Source organism: Homarus americanus, unplaced genomic scaffold (genome assembly GCF_018991925.1).
Source record: "Homarus americanus isolate GMGI-L3 unplaced genomic scaffold, GMGI_Hamer_2.0 scaffold35892, whole genome shotgun sequence".
In the NCBI taxonomy this organism is placed as follows: Eukaryota; Metazoa; Arthropoda; class Malacostraca; order Decapoda; family Nephropidae; genus Homarus; species Homarus americanus.
The window spans coordinates 129,477-142,500 of NW_024723978.1; the positions used below are offsets into that span (position 1 = coordinate 129,477).

The 13,024-nt window shown below is 46.9% G+C and overlaps 1 protein-coding gene across 1 annotated transcript in view; it reads right to left on the bottom strand.

Annotated features, from left to right (window-relative positions):
- The window catches only part of LOC121863996, an 86,608-nt gene that overhangs the window by 15,721 nt on the left and 57,863 nt on the right, over positions 1 to 13,024 (bottom strand). The window contains 8 exon segments of the mRNA XM_042362871.1: positions 628 to 803; positions 1,424 to 1,528; positions 1,910 to 2,100; positions 3,891 to 4,036; positions 5,509 to 5,725; positions 5,910 to 6,292; positions 6,294 to 6,330; positions 6,910 to 7,028. Of these exon segments, the coding sequence (XP_042218805.1) occupies positions 628 to 803; positions 1,424 to 1,528; positions 1,910 to 2,100; positions 3,891 to 4,036; positions 5,509 to 5,725; positions 5,910 to 6,292; positions 6,294 to 6,330; positions 6,910 to 7,028 (1,374 nt within the window).

Genomic DNA, 13,024 nt, shown 5'->3' on the forward strand with positions numbered 1-13,024 from the left:
GCGAACATAACCCCCCTCCCCCCTTACCTGGCGAACATAGACACGTTCCCTTACCTGGCGAACATGACCCCCGTCCCCTTGCCTGGCAGACACTTGAGCCCCCCGTCTCCCTTACCTGGCGAACACTTATTTACGTCCCCTTACCTGTGAACATGGCCCCCATCCCCCTTACCTGGCGAACATGACCCCCTCCTCCCTTACCTGGCAGACACTTGACCCCCCGTCCCCTTACCTGGCAGACATGACCCCCCTCCCCTAACCTGGCAGACATGACCCCCCTCTCCCTTACCTGGCGAACATGACCCCCGTCCCTTACCTGGCGAACATGACCCCTGTCCCCTTACCTGGCGAACATATTTACGTCCCCCTTACCTGGTATGACCCCTGTCCCCTTACCTGGCGAACATGACCCCCGTCCCCCTTACCTGGCGAACACGGCCCCCGTCCCCTTACCTGGCGAACGCAATCCCCCGTCCACATACCTGGCGAACACCGGCCCCCGTCCCACTACCTGTTGAACGCGGCCCCCGTCCCCCTTACCTGGTGAACATGACCCCCGTCCCCCTTACCTGGCGAACATGACCCCTCCTCCCTTACCTGGCGAACATGACCCCCCGTCCCCCTTACCTGGCGAACATGATATAGTTGCCATCTTCTCCGCCAGGCGTACAGCGGGTGTCTGACTCAGGGTCGTGGGGACTGCCGAAGTTGTGACCGATCTCGTGGGCCAGGGTGACGTGGCTGACGGCGGGAGGGACGTGTTTGCCGTAGTTCAGGAGCGTGACGATGCCCGTGTTGAGGCTCTGAAATACGAGGATTTGATTGGTTGGACGTCTAAGGTTCTGGAAGTTGATTGGTTGGACGTCTAAAGCGCTGGGATTTGATTGGTTGGACGTCTAATGTGCTGGGATTTGATTGGTTGGTTCTCTAAAGTGGTGGGATTTGATTGGTTGGTTCTCTAAAGTGGTGGGATTTGATTGGTTGGTTCTCTAAAGTGGTGGGATTTGATTGGTTGGTTGTCTAAAGTGGTAGAATATGATTGGTTGGTTGTCTAAAGTTCTGGGATTTGATTGGTTGGACGTCTAAAGTACTGGCAGTTGATTGGTTGGACGTCTAATGTACTGGCAGTTGATTGGTTGGACGTCTAAAGTACTGGGACATGATTGGTTGGTTGTCTGAAGTACATATACATATTTATATAGATAGATAAATAAGACATAGACAGGCAGACAGACGGACAGATATATAATTACACACACACACACACACACACACACACACACACACACACACACAGAATTCATCAAAGAACCCACATATACACACATTGAAACACAACCCCACACACACACACACACAACCCCCCTCCCCCCCACACACACACACCTTTCTACACACAATTCTTCCTTCTGCACACACACACCATACCTTCCAGACTGCCGCGGTAGTGTCTGTTTTTCCTCACACACACCCCCGGCGTTCTTTAGGTTCCCGTCCACGCCAGTCCCAGAGTCCCGCCCTCGAAGTCCTCTGCGGGAGGAGGAAGATGTGATGATGAGGCCTTTCTGCAGGAGGCTAAGGTGAAAACCACTGTGTGTGTGTGTGTGTGTGTGTGTGTGTGTGTGTGTGTGTGTGTGTGTGTGTGTGTGTGTGTGTGGGGCCTCAACAAATCAGTCTCATATTAACTTTGTACCTGTATAGTAAACCTTGAAAAAATCCAGGTAAAAAAATTAATACCTTAAATGACAATAATTAATCAGTCTCTTATCAAAAGAAAGTTTACCTGAAGAAGAACATGAAGGCGAGGCAGAAGGTGTCTTAGTAACTAAACTAACACATAAACATTCTCATCAAAGTGACTAATTAACATATACCTGTACAAATCCCACAGGTGTTATTATAAGAAGACTTACCTGTAGGTGAACATGTAGGCGAGGCAGAAGGCATCGTAGTCCTCCTCGGAAAACAGCTCCAGGAACTTCTCCACGCCGTAGTTACCAGGGAAGCGGTATGACGTGTCCTTCAGCGCCTTCTTCGTGTGTACTTTGATCCGCTTAATCATGAATCCTATCTCATCTGATTCGTTGTCCAGGTCGAAGTCTGTGAGGTGAGGCAGTGGTTAGGTTAGGTTGTGGTTAGGTTAGGTTAGGTTGTGGTTAGGTTGTGGTTAGGTTAGGCAGTGGTTAGATTAGGTTGTGGTTTGGTTAGGTTGTGGTTTGGTTTGGTTAGGTTTTGGTTAGGTTAGGTTGTGGTTTGGTTAGGTTGTGGTTTGGTTAGGTTAGGTTGTGGCCTGGTCAGGTCAGGCCTGGTGGCCTTGGCTAGGTTGTGGCCTGGCTAGGCCAGGGTCAGGCTTGGCCAGGTTGTGGCCCTGGGGTTAGGTTGTGGCCTGGTTAGGTTAGGCTGTGGTCTGGTTAGGTGAGGCGGCCTGGTTAGGTTAGGGCAGATCAGGTTAGGTTAGGCCAGGCTCAGCCGGTTAGGCTGTGGCTAGATTACAGGGTTGTGGCTTGGCTAGGCCAGGTTAGGCCTGGCTAGATTAGGTTGTGGTTTGGTTAGGTTAGGTTAGGTTGTGGCTAGGTTAGGTTGTGGTTTGTTAGGTTGTGGTTAGGTTAGGTTAGGTTGTGGTTTGATTAGGTTGTGGTTAGATTAGGTTGTGGTTAGGTTAGGTTAGGTTGTGGTTAGATTAGGTTGTGGTTGGGTTAGGTTAGGTTGTGGTTTGTTAGGTTGTGGTTTGCTAGTTAGGTTGTGGTTTGCTAGGTTGTGGTTAGGTTAGGTTGTGGTTTGTTAGGGTTGTGGTTAGATTAGGTTGTGGTTAGGTTAGGTAGGGTTAGGTTAGGTTAGGTTAGGTTAGGTTAGGTACTCCTTCCTGGCCAGAGTGTAAAGCCCATAAGCCCCGGAAAGAAGGAAGAATTGGAGGAGGAAAGAGGAGGAGGAGGATAGTGAGAAGAGGAAGAAGAGGAGAAGAATATAGTAAAAGGGAGAAGAAGAAGAAGAAGAAGAAGAAGAAGACGAAGAAGATGAAGGAGGAGGAGGAGGAGGAGGAGGAGGAGGAGGAGGAGGAGGAGGAGGAGGAGGAGGAGGAGGAGGAGGAAGAAGAAGAAGAAGAAGAAGAAGAAGAAGAAGAAGAAGAAGAAGAAGAAGAGAAGAGAAGGAGGAGAGAGAGAGGAGGAAGAGGAGGAGGAGGAGGAGGAGGAGGAAGAAGAAGAAGAAGAAGAAGAAGGAAGAAGACGAAGAAGAAGAAGGAGGAGGAGGAGGAGGGAGGAGGAGGAGGAGGAGGAGGAGGAGGAGGAGGAGGAGGAGGAGGAGGAGGAGGAAGAAGAAGAAGAAGAAGAAGAAGAAGAAGAAGAAGGAGGAGGAGGAGGAGGAGGAGGAGGAGGAGGAGGAGGAGGAGGAGGAGGAGGAGGAGGAGGAGGAGGAGGAGGAGGAGAGGAGGAGAAGAAGAAGAAGAAGAAGAAGAAGACGAAGAAGAAGAAGAAGAAGGGGAAGAAGAAGAAGAAAAGAAGGAGGAGGAGGAGGGAGGAGGAGGAGGAAGAAGTATGGAAGAGATGAGGATCACCAGCCTTATAGGGAGGTTAAGTTACAGTTATTAGAAGAAAAGTCCTTTAATGAGGCACGGTTGATTACAGCCGCCCCCTGTCGACAGGTGTGTGAGGCTGGATTACAGATGTGTAGGCTTTGATTACAGGTGTGTAGGCTTTGATTACAGGTGTGTAGGCTTTGATTACAGGTGTGAAGGTTTTGATTACAGGTGTGTAGGTTATGTTTGTTGTTTACAGTAAAGCGAAAGGGGTTGAGGGGTATTAGGGGCAAGAGACAGACAGACAGACAGACAGACATATACACACAAACAGACAGACAGAGACAAACAGACAGACAGACAGACAGACACTCACCCGTCACCCTGTATATATTGTTGACTCTCTGGACGTGTCTAGTGATCGTCTCAATACACGCCTCTTCCGACCCGATCTTCTCGTAGAAGAGGTGGTCCGCCTGCAGGTACAGCATACACGTCGTCTTCTGCGGGTCCACGCTTGACCTGTGGGCACGGGGATGGTTTTAGTGACGTCATGTTTGTTTATAGTGTTGGTGACGTCATGGTTGGTGAGAGGATGGTAGTGACGTCATGTTTGTTTATAGTGTGTTGGTGACGTCATGGTTGGTAAGAGGATGGTAGTGACGTCATGTTTGTTTAAAATGTGGTGGTGACGTCATGGTTGGTAAGAGGATGGTAGTGACGCCGCGTTTGTTTATAATGTGTTGGTGACGTCATGGTTGGTGTGAGGATGGTAGTGACGTCACGTTTGTTTATAATCGTGGTGGTGACGTCATGGTTGGTAAGAGGATGGTAGTGACGTCACGTTTGTTTATAATGTGGTAGGACGTCATGGTTGGTAAGAGGATGGTAGTGACGTCACGTTTGTTTATATGTGTTGGTGACGTCATGGTTGGTAAGAGGATGGTAGTGACGTCATGTTTGTTTATAATGTGTTGGTGACGTCATGGTTGGTGAGAGGATGGTAGTGACGTCATGTTTGTTTATAACGTGTTGGTGACGTCATGGTTGGTGAGAGGATGGTAGTGACGTCATGTTTGTTTATAATGTGTTGTGACGTCATGGTTGGTAAGAGGATGGTTTTAGTGACGCCACGTTTGTTTATAATGTGGTGGTGACGTCATGGTTGGTAAGAGGATGGTAGTGACGTCACGTTTGTTTATAATGTGTTGGTGACGCTCATGGTTGGTGAGAGGATGGTAGTGACGTCATGTTTGTTTATAATGTGGTGGTGACGTCATGGTTGGTGAGAGGATGGTAGACGTCACGTTTGTTTATACGTGTTGGTGACGCCGCGGTTGGTAAGAGGATGGTAGTGACGTCATGTTTGTTTATAATGTGTTGGTGACGTCATGGTTGGTGAGAGGATGGTAGTGACGCCGCGTTTGTTTATAATGTGTTGGTGACGTCATGGTTGGTGAGAGGATGGTAGTGACGTCATGTTTGTTTATAATGTGTTGGTGACGTCATGGTTGGTAAGAGGATGGTTTTAGTGACGTCATGTTTGTTTATAATGTGGTGGTGACGTCATGGTTGGTAAGAGGATGGTAGTGACGTCACGTTTGTTTATAATGTGTTGGTGACGTCATGTGGTGAGAGGATGGTAGTGACGTCATGTTTGTTTATAATGTGTTGGTGACGTCATGGTTGGTAAGAGGATGGTTTAGTGACGCGTTTGTTTATAATGTGGTGGTGACGTCATGGTTGGTAAGAGGATGGTAGTGACGTCAGTTTGTTTATAATGTGGTGGTGACGTCTGGTTGGTGAGAGGATGGTAGTGACGTCATGTTTGTTTATAATGTGCGTATTGTTGTCATCATGATTGTTACGAAGAGTTAATCCAGGTTTGTTTTAGGACGGTGTGTGTGTGTGTGTGTGTGTGTGTGTGTGTGTGTGTGTGTGTGTGTGTGTGTGTGTGTGTGTGTGTGTGGTGGCAATATATCAACAAGTGTTACCTTTTCCTCCTGGGTGGTCTGGTGGGCCAAGGTTGTGTGTACAGTGGAAGCTCTGACCTGCGCCTGGTGTAGTTCCAGGGGGTCGGGGGAGGCGTGAGGGCGCTCCCCCCGTGGCCTCGTACACCAACTCGAAGTCGAGATGGTTGTGGTGGAGGTGAGGGGCGGAGGCCTGGTGGTAGGTGGTGGTGGACGAAGTGTTGTTGTGGTGCGGGGCGGAGGTGGCGGCGCGGTCACCGGCAGGATCCTCGGGCTCTTTGAACTGGTTTACAAAAGACGTCGACTTGTTATCAAAAATAAGTTTCTTTGGGGTTGGGTGTTGACTACGAAGGGTAGGTTGTGTGGGCGTGGCGTCACTCACCACGCCTCCGCTGCCGTCACCGCCGCCATATACAGTATAAGTCACAGCCTTATATTTGGGGTTGACACTGCGCGGATTTGGGGAGGCAGCAGCCCCGCCCCCCCTGGCCGGCCCCGCACTGGACGAAATGGAAGAATGAGACCAAGGCTCGGAGGTCCCGGGGGGCTGTACAGGCAGTCTCTCGGGCCCCACCGGTACCTCCGTCGACTCAAAATTGTGGGCGTGGGGGCGTGGGAGGGCGCCCCCAGGGCGTGGACGCGGCCCCGGAGGTGCAGTTGCTGCGAGGCACAGCGGGAGGGCGACGGGTGGACCACGTCCGACGCCTTGTACATGACGGAGTGGAACTCGGCCTTCTCCAGGTACCTGTTGGCGGGCTCCAGGTAGTACAGCTCGTGGGGCGTGGCCACGTGGCCGTCAAACAACCCTCCCCGTCACCACGCCCTCCACCTCTGCTAGCTCGTCATCTGCAACACAACACAACATTAACACCTCCTCCTCTCTCTCTCCTCTCCTCTCACCTACCCACCCCACACACTAGTCACCCTCACACACTAGTCACCCTCACACCCTCACACCCTCACACTAGTCACCCCACACACTAGTCACCCTCACACACTAGTCACCCTCACACCCTCACACACTAGTCACCCTCACACACTCAACCTGTCCAAAGTTACGAAACATTTAAATCCAGTTCAGTTTATTACACGAGTCCTCCCCCAGGTAGATGGGGGGAGCCAGTACTAACAGGCCAATTTACTGCTGTATAGTTGGTGGTTAAATAAGTCTGGCCTTTATTAATTTATTTAGGCATAAAAAACAATTACTTTTTCATGTATATTGCAACAAAGGTGGAAATTTTGGTTTTAATACACACATGCATACACAGTATACATACGCACACACACACGCACATATAAACACACACACACACGCACACACAAACATCAATGCTACTACTACAACTACTACTACTACTCCTACTACTACTACTACACCACCCCCACAAAACAAACAAACAAACAAACAAACACCCATCTCACCTTCAAGACTCCCGGAGTAGACCTTGCCGAGGTCAAAGTCAAGAGGACCATCCGTGGATTCGAACACAACGCCGTCAGCGAACACGGAAGCATCTCTACGGAGCCGCAACTTGAACAACCTGGCGGGGAAAAAAGACTATTAGTATGGCTAGGGAAAAAATGTGAGAGTATATCGTGTATGGGGGGAAAAAACTAGGGAATTTTCAAAAGACTATTAGTATGGCTAGGGAAAAAATGTGAGAGTATATCGTGTATGGGGGGAAAAAACTAGGGAATTTTCAAAAGACTATTAGTATGGCTAGGGAAAAAATGTGAGAGTATATCGTGTATGGGGGGAAAAAAACTAGGGAATTTTCTTATCATTCCCAATCTTGTTTATATTGGTTTAATCCCATTCCCGATTCGATTCCAACTCAATTTAATTTCCGTTCCCACTTCAATACCAAGTTCTTTATTACTGTTCCATTCCAGTTCTCATTCCTACTTTTAATTACATTCCCATTCCTGTTTATTTATAATCCTATTCCTACTCCCAATTATATTCTCATTCCTGTTCCCAATCCCATTCCCACCACCGTTCTCTTTCCCATTCCCACCACCGTTCCCAATCCATTCCCACATCGCTCCCAATCCATTCCCACATCGCTACCAATCCATTCCCACATCGTTCCCAATCCCATTCCCACCACCGTTCCCATTCCCATTCCAGGTTACCTTTAATTATGCCTGGGGGAAAAGGTAGAAGGCTGGCTGATTAAAAGACCTCTCCTCTATACACTGTGGTTTACCTTTGATGTCCCAACACAGCTATCTAGTCCAGGTCTTAGCTTTGGTAGGTGAAGGGTCTTAGCTTTGGTAGGTGAGAGGTCTTAGCTTTGGTAGATGAGGGTCAAATTCTAGCTTTCCTCATCACCTAAACTTCCTAAAGCAAGGTTATGATAGCTTCTCCCGTCTACAGCTAAGGCATCCTCGCGATAGTTTTTCCACACAGCTAAGACACCCCACGATAGCTTCCCCCCACAGATAAGACACCTCACGAAAGCTTCCCCCACAGCTAAGTCATCTCACGATAGCCCTCCACACAGCTAAGACATCCCAACATAGCTTTCCCCCACAGCTAAGACACCCCACGATAGCGACATCCCACGATAGCTTCCCCCACAGCTAAGACACCACGATAGCTTTCCCACACAGCTAATATACCCCACGATATCTTTCCCCCACAGCTAAGACACCTCAATATAGCTTCCCCCACAGCTAAGATACCCTACGATAGCTTTCTCCCACAGCTAAAAGAATCACAGGGGAAAAAAATCATAAATCCGGGTTGGCCAGCAGTAGTGACTTTGGCTCTTACAAACCCGTATGTATTATTCATCCCCAGAGGGAGTTGGGGTAGGAGAGGGAGGGGGGGGGGGTAGGTAAAGGAGTGGGGAAGAGGGGAGAGGGAGGGGGAACCATGGCGTCCCCTATGTGAATATATATCCACCCCCTCTCCACCTATCTTTCTCTCCCACTCCTTCTTTCCTTCCCCTCCCTCCTTCCTCTCTCCTTAACATCTTCTACAATAAACCTATATAAAAAATTCCATACAAATGAAAAACTTAACCATCCAATATAGGTTCTCTTAGCCTTGACCTTCCACCTCAGGTCACTCTCACCCTTAAGGTCAGAGGTCATAAGGCCCATAACACACGGAATAAGCCCGGATCTTCTCTAACACCGTATTATCACCCATAAAGTCAGAGGTCATAAATGCCATAACACGTAGCATGACATCACCCAAGTCACTGGTCGGTTACAACACCAAGACGAGGAAAACTTATAATAATTTTCCTATTTACTTTTCTTGTGTAGTGACGTAAGTTGGTTTGATATATAAATATTATTAAACTTGGCCAAAATAATAACAAGAAAACGATTACGTATTTGTTAAAGTTAATTAATATATATTTTTTTTAATTACGTGGATTAATTTATTCGTAAAAAAAACTTACTTGAGCTTTTACTGACTTGATTTTAATGAAGTGAAGAAAATGAATAATGATTGATTTCATTCGTCTATTGTTTCATGTCATTAATTTATTTCGTCTATAGTTTCATCCATTATTAATTTCATTCGTCTATTGTTTCATGTCATTAATTTATTTCGTCTATTGTTTCATCATTAATCTCGTTCGTCTATTGTTTCATCTCATTTATTTCCTTCGTCTATTGTTTTTCATCTAATAGGGCCACACAAACCCCTTAACACTATTTAATATCAATACAAGTTGGAGAAATCATTGACTATCGTGGCGGTGTTTTCGGTAGAATTTCAATTACGTCGCGTCAGCTGTGTTTTGTTGACATTCCGGGGTCAAAGAATCCGGCTACAAGAACGCTTCCTCATTTCCCGCCAAATTCCTACGCCGACGTTTCACTTTCCTTATATTTATTTTTTTGTTTGTTTTTCTAAGATACTCCCCCAAAATTTATTGATCTTATTACTTTTTTTATTACTTTTCTGTTCATACGTTGAATAAAAAAGTTGTAAGTTGTTCTAAATATGCTGTGAAGTCATCACCAACAGCTGTGACATCATCACCAATGGCTATGACGTCATCACCAGCGACTGTGACGTCATCGGCTGTGACGTAGGGTAAACTGAAGTAAATAATGTCGCTAGTTCACCCAAATAACTTCCCCACACCCCCTCTATCCCCACCCTTCTCCACCCTCCCTTGCCCCAAGTTCAGTGACTTCTTGGCATGTTGGGACAGACAGACAGACAGACAGACAGACAGACACTCCATTTAAGGTTTGCTTCGATGTGTGTGTGTGGGGGAGGGGGGTCTTGGGGTGGTGCTTGGGGGGTTGGGGGTGTTTTGGGGGTGTCTTGGGGGTGAGTAGGTGACATTTATCGCGACCTTTATGCAACAATAAACATGATAACAGATCCCGAACCCAAGACTGTATCAAACAAACCGAATATATATATAGCCGAACCCAAACCCGAACCTGGGAATTTAATTGATCCTCCCCTTCCCCCCATCCTCCTTCACCTGTCCTTCCCCCCACCCCCCATTCCTCAACCCATTCTCTCCCCCCCCCCCACACCTCCTCCTTCCCCTCACCCCACCCTCAACCCCCCACCCTACCTCCTCAACCCCCACCACCCCCTGACCTCAACCCCCACCCTACCTCAACCTCACCCCTACCTCCCCTCCTCAACCTCATCTACCTCCTCAACCTCACCCTACTCCCTCCTCCTCAACCCCTCACCCTACTCTCCCTCAACCCCTCACCTCCCTCCTCAACCCTCCTCCTCTTTATCACATACCAACTAATTGCAATACCCATGTTAATTGAAAACGAATATGGGGTCATAAATATTTTTACTAATACTCGTCCAATTTATCCTCAACGCGGGTAACATTAACAAGTAATAGACGCCATACATATAACAGTGAGAGGGGGGGAGGGGGTGAGGGAAGGGGGAGAGGGGAAGGAGGAGGGGAAGGAGGAGGGGAAGGAGGGAGGGCTATAATATGTTCTGACTGTAATATTTCTGCTGTCGTGTGCCTTTTTTTGCTTTTTTAACGCTGGCAGTCTGTTAAAATTATTAGGGATTTGACGTAATGCGTTGTTTACTTAAGCCTTTTAAATTTATGTGTTTATATCTGAGTTGATTATATTTAGAGAAAATGTGTGTGTGTGTGTGTGTAAAGTTCTGTTAGATACATACATAGATAGATAGATAAAAAGAAAGCCAGATAGATAGAGAGATAAAAAGATAGATAGATAAGAGGATAATGCTCTCACTGTATACCTCAAGATCACACACTGAGTCTAGATGATGATCCTCTGCTCACAACAGTCTTAGTATTGTGCTTCTGTCGCGGGAGCATTGTATGTAGTTTCGAGGGAGCATTATATTTGCGAGGGAGCATTATATTTGCGGGGGAGCATTATGTATATTTGAGCGGGAGCATTGGTTGTATATTTGCTGGAGCATTGTATACAGTATATTCACACAGGAGCATTGTGTATATATTAACGCGGGAACATTGTCTATAATTGCGCGGGAAAGAGGTGTATTAACGCGGGAACATTGTCTATAATTGCGCGGGAAAGAGGTGTATTAACGAGGGAACACTGTCTATAATTGCGCGGGAAAGAGGTGTACTAACGCGGGAAAGGGCAACTGATCAAAACCCACCTTTGTTGTTCTTCCATCACTGTCTGACGAGATTTGATGCCGCTCCCCGTTCCCTGTTTGAGTGGGCAACAACTGTGTTTGTCTTGGCAAGAGCTGTATTTACGCGCGAACATCGTATGTATTTATCCCGGGAAACGATAGAGTTTGCGCGGGAACATCACATACAGTTGCGCGGGAACAACACCAAAAACCCTGTTACTACCACTGAATCCCTAATACGATCCCGATACTCCTAATACGACCCCCGAACCCCGAACACGAACCCTGAACCCCGAATACGACCCCAAAACCTCTAAAACAACCCCCTGAACCCCTATTATAACACCAGAACCCACAAAACAACCCCTGATCCCCCAAAACAAACCCCCAAATCCCTAAAACATCCCCAAACCAACAAAACAAATAAAAAACCCAAAAGAGACCCTTGAACCCCTAAAACGAACCCCTGAACCCCTAATACGAACCCACGAATCCCTAAATACGACCCCTTGAACCCCTGAACCCCTAAATACGACTCCTACCCCCTTGAACTCGAATCCCGGTGATAAGAGATATGATTTATGACCAGAGTGGAAACTTAGCGAAATAAAGCCGTCACATCTGCCACAACGGGACACTTGGACCTGTCGTAAAGTAAGAGCAACAACTCTCCCGGGCCTGCCACCACCACCACTACCACCATCACTACTACTACCAACACTACCACCATCGGGACGGGAGGGAGGGAATTACGCCATAGACAACCTTCAGTGTCTGTTTTATCTTACGTGGATATTTAACTTGTGGATATCTGAGAACGTATCTAACTGGCTGGTGTAAGTTAAACCACGATGATGGAGATTGTCAAAGATTCGTCGTGTTTATTGCCCCCTTCTCTCTCTCTCTCTCTCTCTCTCTCTCTCTCTCTCTCTCTCTCTCGCGTCCCTAACTGGAGATAAGAGAAGTCAAAATTACGTCTCATAAAAAACGATCGTACAATACCCAAAGTTATCGTAAAGTAAAAATGTAAACAATGAAAAAAAAACTTTCTACCGTTCATACTTGCACCAAAAATTCAACAAAATCAACAACACACACACACACAGACACAGACACACACACACACACACACACACACACACACACACACACACACCTAATCAACAACCGTGGTGTAGTACCGTCTAGGGAACTATTAAGTGTGTAGAGCGAAACATTATCTCTAGTCTAAAGATTTACCACCAATGAGATACCGTGTGTGTGTGTGTGTGTGTGTGTGTGTGTGTGTGTGTGTGTGCGTGTGTGTGTGTGTGCTATAATTTTTAGAATAGTAAGTAATATATGTACACACACACACTATAATGAAGTAAGTATCTACCCATTCAAAATTTAATAATTTTTTTTTACGTATTTTACAATATGAATAAATGAAGAGAGAGAGTATCCCCAGTTAACAGTCTCTCTCTCTCTCTCTCTCTCTCTGTTATATAAATCTCTTTCTCCCCAGTTAAAAAGGAAGGAAAGAAGGAAGGAATTGAGGAAGGAAGAAAGAAAGAAAGAAAGAAGGAAAGAAGGATGGAAGGAAGGAAGGAAGGAAGGAAGGAAGGAAGGCTCAGGGTCCTAAGGGAAGAGAGAAATGTCGGTATATGGTAATGAGAAGGATTTTCACTTCCTCTTTAAATTATATGAGAGAAAAAGTCATTAGTCTTTCTTTCTTTCTTTCTTTCTTTTTTCTTACTTTATTTCATTCTTTTTCTTTCTTTCTTTCTTTCTTTCTTTCTCTTCCTCTATGTTCGTTTTTCTCACAGACAGACAGACAGACCCCCCCACCCACACACCCACACCACCCACACCTACCCACACCACCCACACACCCACACCACCCACACCACCCACCTACCCACCCACCACCCACACCCACACCCACACCCACAA